The 23478-nt window shown below is 44.4% G+C and overlaps 1 protein-coding gene across 5 annotated transcripts in view; it reads right to left on the minus strand.

Annotated features, from left to right (window-relative positions):
- Positions 1-19358: 19358 nt before the first annotated feature.
- Positions 19359-23478, minus strand: part of GRAMD2B (GRAM domain containing 2B) — a 170316-nt gene continuing 166196 nt past the window's right edge. For all 5 annotated transcript variants that reach the window (XM_068246819.1, XM_068246827.1, XM_068246833.1 and 2 more), the window contains exon 14: positions 19359-22901. In XM_068246819.1, the coding sequence (XP_068102920.1) occupies positions 22860-22901 (42 nt within the window). In that variant the 3' untranslated portion in view covers positions 19359-22859. The remainder of the gene's footprint in view (positions 22902-23478) is intronic.

Here is a 23478-nt window from a genome sequence, read left to right on the forward strand (position 1 = left end):
TTATTTTTCATGTTTACTGTACTTGTGCATATATAGCTTTGTGATTCTCTCATTATTTGTGGAACACCATGTATCACAAAAGAGGACTGAGTGTTATCAACAGACTGTACTGGAAAATGTATTAAGTAAGCCAGTAGAATATACTGTTTAGTTTCCTTGGTTCTGCTGATGTGGTATGCTTTCCTTGCTTGAGTTGGGGGAGGTGGTAGCGTGGATGACTTAAACTTGTTGCAGTGAATTCTAGGACAACTGTAGCAAGAGGTATATGGAGGCAGCCATATTTATTTCCTTTTAAGCAATACAGGTTGCCTGGCAGTCCAGCTGATCTATTTAGTTGCCATAATGTCTAAATAACCCTAGAAACAAGCATGCGGCTAGACAACGTCTGAAACACCTGATCTACTGCATGCTTGTTCAGGGACTATGGCTAAAAGTATTAGAGGCAGAGGAGCAGCAGGACTGCCAGGCAACTAGTATTGTTTATAAGGAAATAAATATGGCAGCCTCCATATACCTCTCACTACAGTTGTCCTTTAAGATTCAAAATAACTACCGTAGTTTGCTGTATATATGCAAATGGGAATTATTGGAAAGCATTTGCAACAATATGGAGTATTCCCTACATGTCCATATGTGTCAAGGAGTGTTGCAGTTACCCTAGTAACATACGCTATACCACTGCCATTGCTACTGGTAAAATTGCTGTGTGCTCCCAGGGGGAAAACTACAGGGGAGCAGCCCTTGCAACCGCAGAGAGGCCTAGAGCTGTAAGTTCTCCAATACAGTATTAATCTATAAATTAGCGTTTGCCAATTATAAAATCTTTCCTCACCCAGATTTACATACTTAAAATTTTTCCACAGGGAGCAACATCTTTACTGCTGCAGCATAACTGCAGAATGTGTTGTCTGCTCCTATAGAAGCAGAAACAACACTGTGCCTCCAAGAGTGCACTGGGAAGAGAAGGCTACATAACTAAACCGCCAATATTTAGTGTAATCTCCAAGAAGTCAAACCAAACACAATCCGCTCAATTCCCAAACAAAAACTTTATTACAAAAAAGTTGCACATGCAGAGTTAAAATACGACTGTAACGTTTCAAACAGTGGTCCTCAAACTAAGGCCCGTGGGCTGAATGCGGCCCACTGATGCTTTTTTACCAGCTCCCCACACAAAATGTATTACTTATAGATGCGGTGAGCTACATCTTTAAATATTGGCAGTCCACATATGGAATAGCAGTGCTGGCGCCACCCATCCACATGGAAGCCAGAAAGCAGTGATTCGCTGGTTTCCAATCAAATTCCACATCAGGTGACACTGCTGTCCAATTGGACTTCAGATTGTCACTTGGGTATGCTTCACTATCTGGCCCGCATAGACATCATTTTATGTATACTCCGGCCCCCCAGCAGTCTGACGTATGTTGACCCGGCCCTCGACCCAAAACGTTTGGGGACCCCTGCTTTAGGGCCCGTTTCAACTATCGCGGTTTCCGCCGCGAATCCGCAGTTTCCCCGCAGGTAAATCGCACGGGGAAACTCTGCCATAGGGAAGAATGGCGCCGCCGGCCGAATCGCTTGCGGTAGCGATTCGGCCGGAACCCCCCGCAGCATTCGCAGCGGAGGCTGCGATTCCCATGATGGGATTCGCCTGCGATCCCGCCCACCCGATCAGTGCCAGCGTGCATCTGAGAGGCGCACGCCGCACAAGTGGAAACGAGCCCTTAAAGGGGAACTGAAGAGAGAGGTATATGGAGGCTGTCATGTTTATTTCCTTTTAGACAATACCAGTTGCCTGGCAGCCCTGCTGATCCTCTGCCTCTAATACTATTAGCCATAGCCCCTGAACAAGCATGCAGCAGATCAGGTGTTTCAGTGGTTCAGACTTATAAGTCTGATCTGACAAGACTAGCTGCATGCTTGTTTCTGGTTTTAATCAGATACTACTGCAGAGAAATAGACCAGCAGGGCCGCCAGGTAACTGGTATTGATTAAAAGGAAATAAACATGACAGCGTCCATATACCTCTCTCTTCAGTTCCCCTTTAAAAGAACCATCATTGCTGAAAACGTCAATCATTCCAGTCCCTACTTTCCCAACTAAACCCAGAGACGACAAATGTAAAATAATTGATACTTACCCGGGGCTTCCTCCAGCCGCATAAGCACTGCTGAGTCCTTCACCATCCTCCCAAGTGCCTTTGTTCTTCTGCTACTGGTCCGGTAACTGGTTCAGCCGCGCCAGTTGGGCTCTTTTGCGCATGCGCAGATATCAAGTCTTTTACATTTGTCTCAGGTTTCCTATAACCGCTTCTCTACTAAGGGGTTTTTCCTTTTGTACCACAGCAATTTTCACCTTTCAGCACTCCTTCCAATAATTCGCCTATAACTTTATTACTACTTATCAGAATGAAATGATCTATATCTTGTTTTTTTTCGCCACCAATTAGGCTTTCTTTAACCCTCTGGGCGATACAATTACATCGCCCAGGAGGGGGTGCAGCACATTTAAAAAATGTTTTTTGTTTAAATCATGTAGCTAGCCTAGCACTAGCTACATGATATCCGCTGTGCAGCGGCATCCCCCCACCCCCTCCGATCGCCTCTGGCGATCAGTGCAAGCAGGAGATTCCGTTTAGAATGGGATCTCCTGCTAGGCTTCCCCCGTCGCCTTGGCGACGCTCGCGATGACGACGCTTGCGATGACGTCACAGGGAGTCCCGATCCACCCCTCAGCGCTGCCTGGCACTGAGTGGCCAGGCTGCGCAAGGGGTCTGGGGGGGGGGGGGGGGGGGACGACTGCGCAAGGGGTCTGGGGGAGGGGGGGGCTGCGCGGCACGGTGGGTAGCGGTGGCGATTGGAAGTTACACGCAGCTAGCAAAGTGCTAGCTGCGTGTAACAAAAAAAAATGCAAATAGGCCCACTAGGGCCTGAGAAATCCTCCTGCGCGACATACCCCGAGCCCAGGCGATATTTTCCGAGATGAAGCAGGCACACCATCCAGCATCAGATTTGGGGGTGTTTGGTGGAGTGGTATAGGCAGTACCACAGTTTAAAGTAAGTCCAAAGGTATCACCAGCACACCACAAGTTTAAAGCACACCTTTATTGTGCCAGTCTCCACAATAATCCAACAATTGTTTTGGGGGCCATGCAGGGTCCCCCTTTCTCAAGGCATGTGGTTACACTGCACATCACAAAACAGTTACCATATATAAACATCTAATCCCTAAATACCCCACCCATAAAAAGTGACCTCACAATAGCATCATGATGATTAGCATAGGTAAACACAATCTAACTTTGCATAATACAAACGATCAAAATACTTTTTCCAACCAAAATGCATTGCACGCTGTGCTACTCTGCTCATGAGCCTACCTTCACGGATGCCTCCATATCATCCCCGGTGCCATCCTAAGTTAATTGATCAAATTTGAAATCCAGAGCCATCCCCTCTATCCGTTATTGCACAATGGATATAGCCCTACGGGTGGAAGTTGCCACCATCCAGCCCTGCACGAGAGCCGCTGTAGGGGGGCGTGGCTCTCGTGCAGGGCTGGATGGATCGCTCTGCTCCATTACCATAAGTGGAGCGTCATCGCAGGGGGCGTAGGGATACCGATGCAACGTATTCGTCGCATCCTTCACACGTAGTATGCGGAGCTGTCGTCGCACTACGTGAACAACGTCTGTGAGTAATCATAGGCGTGGTCAAGGCCCGCTCGGGATCTCGTTCATGATCCTGTTATCACGTGGAAAACCAGGTGATGTAAACAGAAACCAATGCGTCCTTAGCAACCCCAGCATTTGTTATGATGCCGGATGGTTGCAAGAAGCACGCATACCCCTGCCACCTGGACTGCCCGCTGGACTAGTCCTTCTGCAGCAGTGGACATTGTGGATATAAACCCACATGTCCACTGCATATCCACTATGCAACGGCTAGATGTAAAGGAGGGCACAGAATAAATGTAGACTGCACAATCTAGCAGAAATATGTAAACATTTCACTCACCACCCGGCGATCTTGGGGCATCCTATGATGCAGGCTCACGTGGAGCGGAATAGGGAATTCGGTATGAGGGTGGGAAAAGAAGGGGAGACATCACAAGGTTCGGGAATCTCATTAAAGTGAACCTCCGGACTAAAAATCGACTCAGCAGCACTGAAAAGGCCTGGTGTTTCTTTAACAGTTTCACAGCATCAGAACTTTGTTCCTCTTATACAAGCCTCATTTTTAGCTGCACAGAAGAAAACTGCCCGGGCTTTTTTCCCCTGATGCTGTGCAAAGCATGATGGGATTTCTGATGTTGTTGTTCTCCTCCTGCTTTGGTGCAATTTTTTTTTTTTACATTTTGAATATGACATTTGAAGCCTAGCATGTGCAGCTGGGAGGGGTAATCAGGACACAGGACAGTTGGAACTGTGTCTCCTGCTCCTTGTCACCTCCTTTCAACCAAAAAGATGGCTGCCCCCATGACAAAGATGGCAGCCCCCATGAATCACAAACATGTGCCTGTTCTTTTAAAACAGGGTGGGTAAGAGATTATATTACCTATCTATTCTAATTAACATAACTAATGTAACTTGATGACAGTATGTTTGTTTAGGCTGAAGTTCCCCTTTAAGGAAAAAGACAGGGATAGGGAAATGGTTATTTTCATGATCTGCAAAGAAAAAACATTTGTATATTGTCACCCATGTAACACAATCATGATGATAGCAGTACATTTAAAACATTAAAAAACAAACACATCCTGCAGAGAAAAAGTTAATATGACAATTAACAACTCATTATCTCTCCCCCAAGAAACATGTCAGCGGATTGTTTTTGTTCAAACCTTGTGGAGCAACCGTTCCCATTTCAAAAATCCAAAAGGCCTCACGTTGCAGAAGTTTTTTCTCCCAGTCTCCACCCGGTTTAGGCTTGTTAACTTGCTCAATGACCACCCCCCGAAATTGATGGCCCTATGGTTATTCTCTACACAATGTATAGCTACCGGTTTTATGTAGTCGAGGTTTTCGCCCTTTTCTGTAGCTGCCCAGGCCACCCTGAGGTCACTGTGGTGGCGTTGGAAACGTTTCTTAAAGGGGTTGATGGTCTGTCCTATATATGCCAAGCCACATGAGCATTTGAGCATATATACACAATGGTCAGTATTACAATTAAAATATCCATTCATTTTGTATTTTTTGCCACTATTGGGGTTCAGAAATTCGGTGCCAGTCATAACTGAGTCACAGATGTTACAATTGTAGCATCTATAACACCCTTTTTTATTGGTGAACACTAATTCTTGTTTGTACTTCGCTTGAGGATCTGCCTGCACCAGAAGGCTCCTAAGGTTGGCGCTAGACCTATACATGAACATAGGTTTTTCTCTAATTTCAGGGGCCAATGTTCGGTCGGCTTGGAGGATGTCCAGATTTTTTTATTGTGGCTTTCTTAATCAATCCTGCATTCTCACTAAACATTTGTACAAAGGGTATGCCTTTTTTGTCGTTGGCATTTCTTGCAGTTCTCCCCTCTGATTTCAAATGCCCTCTCTTGGGCTCTCTCAAGTACTTCCGTGGGGTATTCCCTTTCTAGGAACCTCATTTCCATCTCTGCCATGTTGGTTCTGCGCATCTCACTGTCTTTATATATCCTCAGAACTCTGAGAAATTTAGATATGGGAAGACCCTCCCTCAAATGTTTTGGATGTGCGCTTTGGAAGTGTAGCAGGGCGTTTCTATCCGTAGGTTTACGGTATAGTGTAGTATTGTGGATATTTTAATTGTAATACTGACCATTGTGTATATATGCTCAAATGCCCATGTGGCTTGGCATATATAGGACAGACCATCAACCCCTTTAAGAAATGTTTCCAACGCCACTGCAGTGACATCAGGGTGGCCTCGGCAGCTAAAGAAAAGGACGAAAACCTTGACCACACAAAACCGGTAGCTATACATTGTGTAGAGAATAACCATAGGGCCATCAATTTCGGGGGGTGGTCATTGAGCAAGTTAACAAGCCTAAACGGGGTGGAGATTGGGAGAAAAAACTTCTGCAACGGGATTTTTGAAATGGGGACGGTTGCTCCACAAGGTTTGAACAAGAACAATCCGCTGATATGTTTCTTGGGGAAGAGAGAATGAGTTGTTAATTGTCATATTAACTTTTTCTCTGCAGGATGAGTTTGTTTTTTAATGTTTTTAAATTCACTGCTATCATCATGATTGTGTTACATGGGTGACAATATACAAATATGTTTTTGATTTGCAGATCATGAAAATAACCATTTCCCTATCCCTGTCTTTTTCCTTAATGTGATTCCCGAACCTTGTGATGTCTCCCCTTCTTTTCCCACCTTTATACCGAATTCCCATTCCCCTCCACGTGAGCCTGCATCATAGGATGCCCCAAGATCGCCGGATGGTGAGTGAAATGTTTACATATTTCTGCGAGATTGTGCAGTTTAAATTTATCCTTTGCCCTCCTTTACATCTAGCAGTTGCATAGTGGATGTGCAGTGGACATGTGGTTTCATATCCATAATGTCCACTGCTGCAGAAGGACTAGTCCAGCGGGCAGTCCAGGTGGCAGGGGTATGCGTGCTTCTTGCAACCATTCGGCATCCTAACAAATGCTGGGGTTGCATTGGTTTCTGTTTACATCACGTGGTTTTCCCACGTGATAACAGGATCATGAACGAGATCCCGAGCGCGCCTTGACCACGCCTATGATTACTCACAGACGTCGTTCACGACAATAGCGCCGCATACTACGTGTGAAGGATGCGACGAATACGTCGCATCGGTATCCCCACGCCCCAGCGATGACGTTCCACTTATGGTAATGGAGCAGAGCGATAGCCACGCCCCCCTACACCAACTCTCGTGCAGGGCTGGATGGTGGAAACTTCCACCCGTAGGGCTATATCCATTGTGCATTGAGGGGATGGCTCTGGATTTCAAATTTGATCAATTAACTTAGGATGGCAATGGGGACGATATGGAGGCATCCGTGAAGGAAGGCTCATGAGCAGAGTAGCACAGCGTGCACTCAGCAATTCATTTTGGTTGGAAAAAGTCTTTTGATCGTTTGTATTATGCAAAGTTAGATTGTGTTTACCTATGCTAATCATCATGATGCTATTATGAGGTCACTTTTTATGGGTGGGGTATTTAGGGATTAGATGTTTATATATAGTAGCTGTTTTGTGATGTGCAGTGTAACCACATGCCTTGAGAAAGGGGGACCCTGCATGGCCCCCAAAACAATTGTTGGATTATTGTGGAAACTGGCACAATAAAAGGTGTGCTTTAAACTTGTGGTGTGCTGGTGATACCTTTGGACTTACTTTGAACTGCACACTATCCAAAAGGGTAAGGTACCAGGGAAAATACATGCAACAATCAAGTCCGTATAGACAAACCCTATAGGTATATATAAAAGCGGATAACTTTTATTATTGTAAAATATAAAACAAAACAGGGCCTCACTGTTGTGAGCACTCCTATGTAATGCACTGTATATACAACGGGGAACTGCTATGTACTGTGGGGGTCATTGCTTACCCCCTCCACTCCTATAATTCCTCAGAGAGTGGGGTGTAGCTATCCCTCAAGTATGGGTCACTAATGCTTACATCAGCCTTTCTCAACCTTTTTTGACCCGAGGAACCCTTCGGAAAATTTTCTAATCTAGGGGAACCCGACGCATATATATATATATATATATATATATATATATATATATATATAGAGAGATATATATATATATATAGAGATATATATATATATATATATATATATATATATATATATATATATATATATATATATATCCCTATATTAAAATTGGACCCTTGTCCTCTCTATATTATGGCATCTGTGCCCTCTTTATTAGTGTGGTACGCTATGTCCCCCTTAACAGGCTTGGCCCCCTTTATCCCACTTGTTAACTCCCATGTGCCCTTATTAACAAGTGTGGCCCCCATTTCTGTAGCTGCTTGATCCCCCCTGTTTGTTTGGCTGCGATGTCTCCCTTGTTTGTGGGACTGCTTTGTCCCCCATTGCTGTGGCTGCTTTGTCTGTTTGTGTGCCGATTTGTCCCCCATTGCTGTGGCTGCTTTGTCTGTTTGTGTGCCGATTTGTCCCCCATTGCTGTGGCTGCTTTGTCTGTTTGTGTGCCGATTTGTCCCCCATTGCTGTGGCTGCTTTGTCTGTTTGTGTGCCGATTTGTCCCCCATTGCTGTGGCTGCTTTGTTTGTGTGCCGATTTGTCCCCCATTGCTGTGGCTGCTTTGTCTGTTTGTGTGCCGATTTGTCCCCCATTGCTGTGGCTGCTTTGTCTGTTTGTGTGCTGATTTGTCCCCCATTGCTGTGGCTGCTTTGTCTGTTTGTGTGCCGATTTGTCCCCCATTGCTGTGGCTGCTTTGTCTGTTTGTGTGCCGATTTGTCCCCCATTGCTGTGGCTGCTTTGTCTGTTTGTGTGCTGATTTGTCCCCCATTGCTGTGGCTGCTTTGTCTGTTTGTGTGCTGCTTTGTCCCCCCTTTCTGTGGCTGCTTTGTCCCCCCTTTCTGTGGCTGCTTTCTCCCCTGTTTCTGTGGCTGTTTTATTCCCCCTCTCTGTGGCTGCTTTGTCCCCTTTAATGTGGCTGCTTTGCCGTTTGTGTGCTGCTTAGTTCATTGGTGTCAGTGCAGGAAAAACCTCCCCCCATACTTACCATCTGACGTCCTTTCCTCCTCCTTGAAGCTGAGATTCTTCTTGAACTCCCGCGCGTGCCGGAACTATAGAGCTGGCTTCGGGTGATGCGGCTTCTTTACAGATCCATCCGCTGCATCACTCGCACCAGCATGAAGGAATCCTGCTGCTGCACAGACAGAAGCGGGACTATATTGTCCCGCGGAAGTGTCAAATTGACACGGAACCCCGGTTGAGAATAGCTGGCTTACATAGTCAAATCTGATGCAGGAAAGAGCAAACAGACTGAAACTGTCAACAGTGTGAGTCAGATAAATTGACTGACAGAAGCAGTCCAGACAGCACTGACTCAAACCAGCATCAAAATTATTTTTGATGCTAGTTGGAGGTGGTAGATTTTGCTAAGAATTATTTTATTCTAAATGCCTTTTAAAAGCTAAAATAAGGAAAAAAAAAAGGAAAAAAAAACTCATTATTTCTCAGTTTTTGGCCATTATAGTTTTAAAATAATACATGCAATCGTAATTACAACACATTTTAGTTGCCCATTTGTCCCGGTTATTACAACGTATAAAATATTTCCCTAGTACAATGTATGGTGCCAATATTTTATTTGGAAATAAAAGGTGCATTTTTCTAATTTTGCATCCAACACGTAATACAATTAATATAACCTTTTGACATACATATTAAAAAAAGTTCAGTCTCTTACATATATGTAATTTTGTTTGTCTTTATTTTTTATTACATGCATATAATTTATGCAAATCTCATTGTTGTCAATTATTGAAACGGGGGCTTAGATTAAAGAATGGGAACTTGGTTCCCTTTCATTCATCTCCCCTCTAACAGGTGGTGACGAATACCCGCACGGGTGCGCGCACTAAAGCAAGACGAATATCTACGCTCCTGTGCAGGAACTGAAGTCCTGTGGGGCGTAGATATACCTTCCTTGCTGCAGACAGTGATTAGTGGTCCTTTAGTAGCTTTACCAAGAGAACATCAGGCTCAATAGGCAGGTGGATGTGTTACCCCACATGGGACCGCTGATATCCAGCAAGGGATCAAATAAAGTGTGTTGCCTCAAGGCTTCTCATTAATTTTCACTGTACAAAACTGTACTCCGGATGTCATCTCACTTTGTTCTTTTATATAACAACTCAATTCCCTCTCTCAGATCTTAATCTTATAGCTTTCGCAATCTATCCTTCCCCGTCTCCTCCAGCCCCAGTACTGCACTCTACACACTTATGCAGGAAGCGCAACCTTGATCATTGCTTCCTGGCTGATTCTTTGAAACCCCTGAGCGGCTAGTCATCCTTCACGAACCCTGGAGACAGCATCCACCTACTGCTGCACCATAGTCACTGCTGGTATTAATTCAGCTACCCCCTCACCAACATTTGCCCCCACCACACCAACAGCCAGCCCTAACTGACTGAACCCATTAAAGAGACATTGAAGCGAAAAAAAATTATGATATAATGATTTGTATGTGTAGTACAGCTAAGAAATCAAACATTAGGAGCAGAAACATAAGTCTAATATTGTTTCCAGTACAGGAAGAGTTATGAAACTCCAGTTATCTATGCAAATAAGCCATTGAGCTACAGGACTTTTCAAAGTCTGTGTTCTGAAGGTTGTCATCTCAACTGTCAGCCTCTATATTGTTTTTTCTTCTGCACAGGACAGGTCAAAAGTTCATTGGCCTGCTCTGTAAAATCATTTAGAATGCAGAGTAGTGTGTAATCTGCAACTATTAGAGAATTATGCAATGCTATGAAAAACACTATATAAAACAGAAAATAAAAATATGAGAATATTTTCTTTGCTTCTAATTTTCTAGTAATTATCCGTACTGCACAACCAATTCATTATATCATTAATTTTTTTTGCTTCAGTGTCTCTTTAAATAACTGAAAATATGTTCCACAGTGGCAGAATAGCAGTGGAGGCAGACTTCCTGTATTACAAAAATGCGCAGGGATGCTCTTTCGCTTGCAAAACAGTCATACTTCTCCTCACTTATTTCTTCACAGTCCCATTACCCTTAACAACTTTTTAACACCTTTAACTCCCTTCTCCACCCCACACCTCCTCCTCCAAGCACATGCTTGTCTGCAGAAGACTTTGCATCATACTTTGTAAACAAAATTGAAACAATACAGAACAGCTTGAAAAGGCAACCCTTTTTACCGGTCCAATCACCCACTCCTCCTTTTTAGCCTTTGCCTGGTTGCTCACCAAGTAGAAACTTCCCCTCTCACTCTCTACACGGCCAGTCACTCAATCCTCCTCCATACTAGCAACTTTCTGTGTCTTAAATGAACAGCATCTTTCTTCAATAATCTCTAAAACGCACCTCGCTACCTGTGCCCTGGACCCTATTCTGTCTTATCACTCAACTCTCCTCCTTTATTTCTGCTTCAGCAATACTTTTTAACCTCTCCATCTCTACTGCTATTTTCTCTTCTACGTTTAAACAAGCAATCATAACACCATTGATAAAAAAACAAAAAATACCTTCACTGAACCTTACACCCTTCCCCAATTAACTTCCAGTCTCAGTTTGCTTCCAAACTGCTGGAACGCCAAATTTATTCAGAACTCACTCTCTCCCCCAACTCCCTGTTGTACCCCTTCCAGTCTGGCTTTCGCCCTCAGCATTCCACAGAATCAGTCCTTAACCACTTGATGACCCAGCCTTTACCCCCCCTTAAGGACCAGCGCTGATTTTGCTGATCTGTGCTGGGTGGGCTCTACAGCCCCCAGCACAGATCAAACACCAGGCAGAGCGACCAGATCGCCCCCCTTTTTTCCCCCACTAGGGGATGATGTGCTGGGGGGGTCTGATCGCTCCTGCCTGCGTGTGGCTGGCGGGGGGGGAGGGGGGGCACCTCAAAGCCCCCTCCACCGCAGGATTCCCCCTCTCCTCCCTCCCTTCCCCGGAGATCGGAGGCTGCACAGGAACGGACCTGTCCTGTGCAGCCTCTAACAGGCTCCTGCCTGTCATGTGACAGTGATCCCCGGCCGCTGATTGGCCGGGGATCGCTGATCTAGTACAACGCTGCTACTGTTAGCAGCGTTGTACAAATGTAAACAAAGCGGATTATTTCCGCTTGTGTTTACATTTAGCCTGCGAGCCGCGATCGGCGGCCCGCAGGCTATTCACGGAGCCCCCGCCGTGAATTGACAGGAAGCTCGCGCGAGCGGCTGTTTCCTGATTAATTAGCCTGCAGCCGGCAATGCAGATCTGCGTCGCTGGTCCTGCAGCTGCCACTTTGCCGACGCACGTTATGAGTGCACGGTCGGCAAGTGGTTAAGGTTGCCAACTCCAAAGGCACTTTTTTTTTTGTACGAATACTCCTTGATCTTTCCTCTGCATTTGACACGGCTGATGATCCTCTCTTTCTCCAGACCCTCTTGACTCTGGAGATCAAGGGCCAAGCATATTCCTGGATCCACTCTTGTCTGTCTGGATGCTCCTTCACTGTTTCCTATTCCAATACCAACTCCTTTCCACACATTATCTGTTGGAGTACTACAAGGCTCCGTCCTTGGACCTCTCCTCTTCTCCATTTACACTCATGGCCTGGGACAAATAATAAGCTCTTTTGGTTTTCAATATCACCTCTATGCTGATGACACCCAAATCTATTTTTCAGCCCCCGACCTCTTTACACTATTATCTAAAGTCCCCAACTGTCTTTCTGCTGTGTCTACATTCATAGCATCACATTTCCCTAAATGTAGCATGAACAAAACGTTGATAGTGATATTTCCACCTTCTTTCTCTGTTCCACCCTCATAGTAACCAATTATGTAGAAAACACCCCAATAAACGTGATTCTTAAAGATTGCTGTCTGGGGGCAATTCTGAACTCATAGCTCTCAGTTAGATCACATATTAACTACCTGCTGTTAGTTCCATTTCAAAAACATTTCCATAATTTGACCCTTCCCTTCACAGGAGGCAACCAAAATTCTTGTACGTGCTCTAATCATATCCAGTCTTGACTACTGTAACATTGCTTGGTCACCTCCTCTCACCCCAGTATCCAGGACTTCTCATGAGTGTTCCCTCTTCTTTGGAACTCACTCCTACAGCCTGTCAGTAATGCTCAGAGCCTGAAAACCTTCAAAATGTTCTCTCAAAACACACCTTTTGAGACTTCATGTCTAGTCTTCAGACTGATATCCAGAAAGGACCACAATTGTGACCATTATGAAAAGAGAATATCCAGGGCTATTCATGTATGGGTAGTTTCTAACACTACAAGGACATGAGACTCATGTTGGTAGCATTGCACATGTAGAGGTAGGAAAAGAGCATGAGAGTCTCGCAGAGGAGTAACTAGAGGGGTACAGGCAAGGCCCGTGCCATAGGCGCCACTGCACCATGGCTGCCCCGTACTTCTGCTATTGCTGCCTCCTGGGTGGTACGCCCCCTCCCCCACTGCTGCCTCCCCGTTGCTGACAGCCCTCCAATCAGCGGGGACAGGAGAGACAGTGAGCGGGCGCATATATCATGCACCTGGTGTACTGCAAATGCAGTACTGACCAATGACATCACTTCCACATTTGGAGTGCACCAGGTGCGTAGTGTATCCGCCCACTCTCCTGTCACTGCTGGTCAGAGGTCCGACAGGCGGCGGTGGTGGAGGGAGGGGGCATATCAGCCAGGAGGCAGCAATGGCACATCAGTCTGTAATGGCTAGCCCCCCGATGGCAGGCCCCAGCCTGCTTCAGCCGCCAGCCAGTCTCAGTTCTCAGCCACCCCCAGGTCTCAGCCAGCCCCATCCCCAAGCCAGCCCCAGCTAGCAGCCTCAACCCCCAGCTAGCACTCCCCCATGCTTAGCAACCAACCTAGCCAGCACCCAGTAACCATTCAGCCCCAGCACCCATCTAGCTGTAATTATGAGGGGAGAGGTTAGTGTTTGGAGTGGAGAGGGGGCTAGGATAGGAAGGAGTCAAGAGAGGAAGGTTAGGACTATAGTGGGAGGTTATGGTTAGGGGTGTTCAAAGAGGGAAGGTTAGGACCGGAGTGGGAGGTTAGTGTTAGGGGTGTTAAAAAGGAAGGGGGGGGGGAGGGGTGTCGGTTAGTGTTAGAATAGAATACACAAAGGGAATAAGGGAAGAGTTTTCCGCAAAAAAAATCCCGCTTCAAAGAACACAGGCCAGATTATAAATGTGCATGAGAAAGGATGTTTTTGTTTTTAAACAATTTCAGTGTTTGCTTTCATTCAATTTAATCAAGTGGAGAATGCTCACTGTTACAAGCTTGAGGAGAAAGAGTACTTTCACACTAACGTTGTGCTGCAACACACATGGGTTTGCCCTGTGTAACATGGTGCGATTCAAAGAGTACACAGAATATGCAGTGTGTTGCTGCAATTGCACACGTTAGTGTGTGATGCAACAGACCAATGTGCCCCTTAATTATCACAAATGTTTTTGATTGCGTTATGTGTACATTATAATGCCACGTCCCAGTGTGACGATAGCCTTACAGCTATTTTGGTGGCAGGAAAGAAATATCAGGCAGATGGTTAAATGTTTTGGCTTAGTGAACTATTGAGAAATATAATATACTTTTGACAGAACTTTTATGTAAACCACATTTGGCAATTTATTGAAGTACTGTAATTTTACACTTAGATAAAATACAGATGTCTGTCCTAATTTTAAAGCCTCATCTACATGGTACAATTTTCCATCAGATCGACCAGTGATCTGATAAGAAATTGCACCGAGTGTAGACGTCCAAATTGTGTAAGATCAATTTTGTAATAGATTTTTGCATTGATAAGTACCCCAAATCTATTGCAAAATCTATCACAATCTGATTGGACCAGTTGGAAAATATCTAATAGATCCGTTGTTCTGACAGAAAATTGTAACGTGTAGATGAGGCTTAAGAGACCTTTCCCAGATCTTTATCTCGCCTCTCAGACTTGCTTACAAAGACTACTACTCACAGAACACATTTATTGCTTACATTGGTTTTATGTTCATTTTCTTCTTGACATAACAGATAGTGGAGATAGCATTGTACCCATCCATTTACACCAGGAATTTATTTTTTCTTGAAAGATAATAGAAAACTGGTAATCCTGTTCAAGGTTTCTTGGCTATACCCATTCAGTGGTTGTTTTCTTATTTAGCTTTGACAAAGCCACATATTTAACATTCCGTAAGCAACTGTACTGTTTATACCATGAAATCTCTGATGCAACAAGTGAATTCTGAACAGTTATTCGCATTTCACAGCAGGTTTCCTTTGACACACCATTGTGGTTTGAAAGACTTCTGAAAAAAAAATCTAATTGGTGCATTAGAATTAGTAAAGCTAACTATGCAGAAACATTAAGAAGAAGCCTCTATGCCATTTTTTAAAATGGGTGTAGACACCAAAAGAATGTCCCGTGGGAAGTGGTTTGCTTTGTTTGGAAACCAGTAAAGTTTCATTTCTTCATGCCATAGCTTTGCCTCAAAAGGTGTGGCATGCTTTTTTTTTCTGTAATGCTTCTGGCTTCCAGAACTGCCAGTAAAAGCTGTACTTCCTTGTACTACGTGCATCACCCGTAACCTGCTACCTTTACACTGACTGGGTCAGTAAAATGAGAAACTGCATCTATATGGTTAATGCAAAACAGCTATTATTGTACTGTGTAGACAGAGGATGAAGTATCCGGCTAAACAAACATCCTGAAGGGCTCAGAGCCTGCCTTTAGATTTGCATGGTTTTCAAGAGGTTTAAATAATAATGGTTTTATTTTTATTCTGAAAACAAAAGGGCCCCACAAAAAAACAAACATTAAGTGTTCTTGAACTTAGGAGGGTCATGAAGACACACATACACAGAAATAGGGCACAGGGTGAAGTCGCTAGTAGAGCATTAGAAATACTGCCAATATTCTACTGTTGGGTGCTGGATGATTACTGTAATATATGTCATTTTAATGTTATTCTGTTATTAATTTACCTACCCTTCCCCTCAAACTAACCATCCTTCTCTTTAATCCTGAGGGCTAGTTCACACTGGGCGCTCAGAGCGCCGCTAGCCGTGATGGTGTTCGGCTTGTGATCTTAACTTAAATCTCACAATTATTGCGCTCTTGTGATTCCCGTTTAAAAGATCGCCGGCGACCAGCAAAGCGCTCAAGAATCGCCCCATTGTGAACCAGCCCTAAAACACTAACCTACTGCTATGTAAGCCTAACAAATCCCCCTTACATACGCCTAATGCTAACCACTATCTAAGCCTTAAAGGGCAACTGAAGTGAGAGGAATATGAAGGCTGCCATATTTATTTCCTTTTTAGACAACACCAGTTGCCTGGCTAGCCTGCCGATTCTCTGCCTCTAAAACGTTAAGCCATACACCCTGAACAAGCATATGCAGATCAGGGGTTTGACAGGATTGTCAGATCTTACCAGATTAGCTGCATGCTTGTTTCTGGTGAAACTCAGACACTACTGCAGACAGACAAACCAGCAGGACTCCCAGTCAATTGGAATTGTTTAAAAAAAAAAAAAAAATGAACAGGGCAGCCTCCATATACCTTTTACTTCAGTTATCTTTTAACCAACACCTGCGAGTTACACATTTATTTATTATTTTAATTAAATCTGATCTTTTCCTCGGTAGAGGGAAACCTCTGGATCCTAATGAGGCTTCTCCTGTCCTCTATGGCCAGCTCGATCCAGCGCAGGGAACCCCACAAATGGCACCAATAACCTCCTCATTCACTGCTGCATGCACCTGTGCAGTAGTGTGGCTGAGCTATCTCCTGTGCCTATCTTTTGGGGGTCCAAGCACTGGATCCCCTATGCTGAGGAGTACAGGGATCCAAAAGCTTCCTCCTCCCGAGGCAAGTACTCCCTAGAAACACTTTTTCCCCCTTTCAGGTACAATTTAAGTCTGGTACACATAACCAAGTTTGATTGGGCAATCACTGGTTTACCACCTCCATGTAGTATGAGAGCTTACCTACAAAATCAGTTCTTTGGATTTGGTCACATTGCATTCTGTTCGGGTGGCCGTTTGCGTTGGCCGTTTTTGGAGGAGTTTATTTTTTCTCCTGGCACTCGGGTGGGCAATTCCTTTTTGTGCAAAGTGCATTTCTATCCGCTTTTCCCGGGCGTTTGTTTTTAATCCACTGACGCAAGTCAGGAAGTGAACTCTACGACCTGGAAAATAATACAATGTATTTATTCTTAAAAATGCAAACGCAATCGCTACACAAAGCGATTTTGTGAGCATTTCGCGTTTCTCCTATACTTTCCATTGAGGCGGAATCGCCCCAAAACTGGCCCACGTAAAGGCTTTGCCAACCGCACAGCGCACCACCCACGCTAATATGAACCTTCTCATACATTCATTGCACAAGCGTTTGGTGGGCAATTTTAAAAAATCGCCAGCGATTAAAAAAAAAAAAAAAAAAAAGAAAAAGAAAAAGCCGAAAATGCCTACAGTGTGAACAAGCCCTTTGTATTAATTATCTGTTGGCCCTCATACTACATGGAGGTGGTAAAATTGGCCAATCAAAATTGGATGCGTGTATCAAGCTTAACACTGACTTACCCCTACCTACTAGCACTGATCTACACCAACACACTCACATATGGTAACTTACCCCGTTACTGCCATCTGCACCACCCTTCTGCTGTATCCAACATCTTTGGTGCCCAAATTATCATGTGTTTGTAATGATCACTTCTATAAATGCTTTGAATAATAACCAACAAGCTGTTCCCCACCCCCTTCTTGCACCCCTGACACTGTAGTTGCATTGGCAGGTTTTGGTGCTTCATATCAATTGTGTATAGAGTGCTTGGAGGGCCCCATAGCTCCTTAGTTATGCCACTGGGTGCCACTATAGCCGCAATTATTATTGTAGTCTATCTGGCGCCCATGTTTCCTGGACTGGAGACGGCCATCTTTATTCATTTCTAAAATGAATGCCATTTGCCTGGTTGTAATGCAGGTGTCTAACCTTACACATTTTAGAACTTCCTCGGCTGAAATGATCAGTCCTCGCGGTTTTAGACAGTGATCTAATGTGCGTTCAGTTGTCCCCCCCAATGTTTCTGGCCTCCTCAGTAAGGGGTGTCAAGGAGATACAAATAATTCCAAGTGGATACAGTAAATGGTTTAAAGAGGCGCCCTGGTGGTATATAAAAGCGTTTAAAAGCAGTTTAAAACCGAGAAAAGGTTTGAGGTTGCTTACCTCAAGGACGACAAATCTTTGTAGGAACAAAAGATTTTATTGGTAGCACAGGCAACGCGTTTCACGGGTCTGAGCCCGCTTCCTCAGGCCAATAGCAGTGCCAGGCCAATTGAAATAGCAAGCTAAGGGAGCCTCTCTTTTTTTGTTTCCTGTGCCTTTTCCCCAGAAGGTGTCCTGACACCAATCATCCACTACAAGTGGATACAGGATTATGCAAATCCATGTAGCTAGTAAATGGACCATCTGAATTCCACCTTGGCAGGGTTTGATTGATCCATTCCAAGCTGCACACATTTTCATAATCCTGCATCAACATGCAGGGGTGTAACTACAAATCATGGGGCCCCCCAGTGCTCACACCCATTATGTTGCCTACCCTTGGTGACCATCAGAGCCGGGGGGGGGGGGGGGGGGAGAAGGGGGGCGCATCATGCAAGGGTCGTAAGACAAGTGTGGCTAACAATCTTCACACCCATAACAAGTGTAGCCACAAACACACCTGATCAGAAGGATGGGCCCCTTTCTATAAGGGAGTGAATACAAAAATTGGGGCCCCATCACAGCTATGCCCCCCCCCCCCACTTTATTGGTTGCAGGGGTGCTCACCTGTAGTTATGCCCCTGTCAATGTGGAATTATTTACATCTCATTGACCATCCCTATTCACAGCTGGAGGGTTTACAACAGATTCTTTTCTACCCTTTGTAAATGGCCTCGGGTACTTCAGAGAAGGACTATGCACAGACTATAGTACTGTCATATAAAACATTATAAAAAAAACAAAACACAGCAATGAAACTTCTCTCGGTTTCAGGATTCAATGTTGCAAGCAGGGCCGGATTTACAGCTCAGGAGCCTATAGGCACATAAGCTCCAGTGCACTAACAGAATGGCAATGAGAAGAGACTCACAGGCTCACAGCGATTACGGCCCTTCAGCAGCACATCCATCGCAGTGGGTCTACCTGCGTGTGACCCGGCGCCTTGTAACAGCCAGTCACATGACACATGGGACTTGCCGTTACAAGCCGCCGGGGTCACACGCAGAGAGACGTGCAGCTGCAGCAGTGGAGAAGGTGCTGAATGCGCTGCTGCTGCTGCTGCTGAAAGGATGTCATTGGTGGAACATTGGAATTTTTACCGCTCCGCAAAGGGAGGGAGGGGGAGCAGAGGGGCCACTTTGGGGTGGCCAAAGAGCCGCCTTTTATATATGGGCCACCTTTAGGCACTCGCTTAGAGTGCCTATGGGTAAATCCGTCCCTAGTTCCAAGCAGTTATTGAAAACTTTTGACCTAGTATAGTGACCAGGACCACAGAACACACTCTTAAGAAAAACTCAGCCACTCCGAGCTAGTTAATTCTAAGTAATCTTCAAAATAATGCTCATACATACATTTCTCTTTTGAAAACTGTAATGAAACACTTACTCTGGGTGCAGTATATAAGTTAAGTTTATTTAACATTTTTAACAACAAACATTTCATAGAAATGATTAAAAAGTATAGTTCACTTATACCAGACATTTCATGGATGCAGAACAAGTGGCTTTCATCCGAGAATCATTCAACCCATTTTGTAAGACTACTGTTATAACAGATCTTATGAGATTTCACAGTATACGAAATCCACAATTTTTTTTTATGGGAGGTTGAACAGTGTGCTTGCCGGGCAGTTCAGCCTCCCAGCTGCTGGTCATGAGCGCATTTCGGCAGCAATTTTAGGCCTCTTTTCCATAAGCAGCTGAGGGTGGTAAAGCCACGGTCTATCAGCTGTTCCCGTCCACCAACCAGGCACTTGGTACAGGTAGCCAACAGGCAGTCCTCCCCATGTAGCTGCATCTGAGAACGGTGGTTGTCATGCTCAGACACACCAGGAGACTGTTTTTCTCCGCCAGGTAATGCTGCTGTCAAATGTGACGCACAGTGTTACCGACCGCTGCCATTAGGCTGCATCTAATTGCAGCCAAATGGTACTTGTGGTTGGCAGCTGAACCGCTGATCTGCTCGACAAATGAGCAGTTCAGATATTCATGGAATAGAAGCCTTATGCAGCTGAAAGGCACCATCTCTAACACCAGGTCATGTTTTGGTGTTACCTGGTGGCAAAAAAAATCAACAGATCACATCTGAGAGCAGCCACTGCCGCACTCATATATAACTCCATAGGGGGATTTGTTTCAAACGCCCAAGATGAGCGCTGCCAAGCACTCGGCCGATGCAGGGAGAGCAGCTAACAGGCGGAGAGTTCACCACCTTCAGCCTCCGGTAGAAAAGGTGCTTTACTGAAAATCATGGATTCTGTATACAAATTGAGTGAAATTCAATAAAGAGCTAGACCTTCAAGCATTCACCACATTAGCTAAAACATCCATTGCAAACAATCCCCCTCACAAGTACTCTTTGGTCCAGCTCTACCCTATACCAAATTCAGGTAAACATGCAAACAAAATGTGTCATCAGTGATAGGTTTTAACAGTATGAAGGTAAAAAAAGGCAAAAAGTGTCACAAATCCATATAACAGAAACTATAGACATTCAGTAAGTAATCTCAAAGTAGGGAACTACAGTGCCTCGTTGAAATGCTAAATTGAACTTTTACAATGAGAAGAACAAAGTTCAAGATTTAAACAGAATTTAGTTTTGGAACGGGGAAACAGTTCCTAATCTGTATAGCAATTGGGGTTTATCATTAATTTTATGGATTGTGTGTGTTTTTGGATAGAAGGGGGCAATTGATCACTTACTTGTATGGGTTCAAGAAGAATTTTAAAGTACATGTATGTGTCAGTGTGATCACTTAAAACCCCAGTAGATCAGTACCTCTTTAAACCCATCTAACTGCCTTAATAGAATGCACAAGAACAATTTACAATCATAAACAACCTGACCAGACTGAAAAAGAAGTCCAAGTATTGGGTCATGGATGGAACTTCTGTCTGCATAAAGGCATCCTATTTAAGATAATTAGATTTGGCTTATGAATCCATAACCTACTGTGGTTTGAGGTGACCTTATTAGCAAAAAAAGATTATGTACTTAAGCAAATCTTCTGGCAAATAACTAAATACAAAGCTGAAACACAGAACTGCTAGAGGATGCTTCGTTCTGTTCAGCCAAGTCTTGGCATTCACATGACCACAACCAGGAAGTTGTTGCTGTTATTTCCTACTTCGGGCTGGCAGCTTAATAGGTCATCTGTTTGTTCATTGGACAATGAATAACCAGTACGATGAAGCTGACTCACAGTCTAATGAGCAGTCAGACGATGCATGAAGCTGCCAAGACATTCACATTGCAATCTATATTTAGCAGTTTCCTGCTCCTCAAAACGAAGTGTTGAGAGACAACTGCACCAAATAGCCCATATTATTTTAGGCACTTCTCATCAAGGTGCGTGGGATGCAGCATTTTTCTCTAGCAGCACAAAACCCATTCTGTAGTAAGAATGCCATGAGATCTTGGGCATGGAAACTTATGGGGGCCATACAAATCTAAATGAAATACTTATCTGAATAATCTATTAATAGACAAACAGCACAAATGGAATGAGGTGCAAGGATCCACTCCATCCATTGCCACAGACTGGAGCTAATCTTTCTGACTTAGCTGATCAATGCAAAGATCATTCAGATGCTTCAGATCAAATATGCTATGCTTCATTCAGTTTGATAAGCTTTGATCTGTATCTAGATTGTTCAGATCATTCTACCTATGCCCACCATAACACTGTACAATATTCTATTGTCACCAGTGAGCAACACAGTCTGCACCGATAGCATCCTGAGTTACCCAAAGTAGATTATCATTTCCCATACCCTCCCTTTTCACCTACATATTCTCTATGATTCAGAGTACATCAGAGTTAAAAACAATGTACCCATACAGAATCTATACATACATTAACTATGCTATCCACACTAGGGATGATCACAGATATGTAGATTCTTCCGAATTGATGCAACTTTATGCACACTTATGCAAATATATGCATTTTGAAAATGGACCAATCAATTTAAACTGGGGTTTAAATTGATTGGTCCATTTTCAAGATGCATATATTTGCATAATGTCAGAAGAATGTGCATCTCATTGATCATCCTTAATCCACACTAAGATCGTCGCCTCAGTTTTACCCCCACCAGGCTCTATTTCCGCACAATCAGTCCCAGACTAGGCCCAAACTACTGGTAGTTGGCGGCCCTTGATCCGTATATTCTTTACCCACACAGTTTGCTCTTGGACGCCCTCTGGCCACGCTCCCAGGACCTTCACGATTGTGAGCACGTGTACCGCGATCATGGTAGTGCCGGAAGCGCACCCAGAGGGGCGTATAAGAGAAAAATGCGCAGATGAAGAATTCCTGGTTCAGAGGTCACCAACCACTTGTGGTCAGGGGTCCAGTCTGATTGCCGGGAAACAGAGCCTGGTGGAGGCAAATGAGACAGCAATCCTGGTGTAGATACTGTACTGAATGTACTGTATGTATAGACTCTTTGGGCACTGTGTTTTAACTCTGATGTCCTAAAGACATTTTCCATCACAGTATCTCAACTTAAATTGGCAGCATTATGGCGCAACTAGGAATTAGTCTTCATATGGCTGGTTTACAGTTCCAGCAAACAAAACACATTATATAAATAAGACAAGAGGAGGAGTGCTTCTGTTCTATCATTACAGATAAATGTGCAACACAGTTTTTTTCACAGCAACATGAAACAATAGATCTCCCTCGAAGTCAGAAGAAAGGAATGCGGAGGGAGCTAACCATCTTATTGCTTTTGCTACTGAAATAAACAAACATGGAGAAAAAGAGTAGAACGCTTTTCCTGAGATGAATTCCTGGTTTTCCATACAGTTCAATGATTAGAGTTCGCAATACAACTCCTCTGTCCAGCAGAGACTGGGCTACACAGGATTACGTAAACATTCTAAGCTCTAGTTTGCATCTTCCAGAAGCTTCTGCAAGTTTTTCTGAATCTGTAATAAAGGCAAGTTAAAGATTGTGCTTGGTGGAAAAACAGTCTGTAAAGAGAATCCAAGGTGAGAGGGATATGGAGGCTGGTATACTTCTTTTATTTTAAACAATGCATGTTACCTGGCAGTCCTGCTGATCTTATGCCTCTAAAGGTAGCCATACACTGGCTGATTTGCCATCAGATCGACCAACAGATAGATCCCTCTCTGATCGAATCTGATCAGAGAGGGATCGTATAGCTGCCTTTACTGCAGATTGTGAATCTATTTCAGCATGAAACCGATCACAATCTGTGAAGCTGCCGCCCGCATACATTACCTGATCCGGCCGGCGCGAGTCCCCCAGTCTCCGCTGTCTTCTCCGCGCTGGTCTCCGGGCCCGGCTGGTGGCTTCACTGAACTTCCTGTCCAGGGGAAGATTAAACAGTAGAGGGCGCTTCAGTGAAGTTCAGTGAAGCCAGCCAGACTCTGAGCCCAGCGCGGAGAAGACAGCGGAGACTGGGGGACTCGCGCCGGCCGGATAAGGTAATGTATTGCAGCTAGCGTCGGTCGTCGGGCATTCGAACGCTGTTATCGACGC

Source organism: Hyperolius riggenbachi, chromosome 1 (assembly GCF_040937935.1).
Source record: "Hyperolius riggenbachi isolate aHypRig1 chromosome 1, aHypRig1.pri, whole genome shotgun sequence".
Lineage (NCBI taxonomy): Eukaryota > Metazoa > Chordata > Amphibia > Anura > Hyperoliidae > Hyperolius > Hyperolius riggenbachi.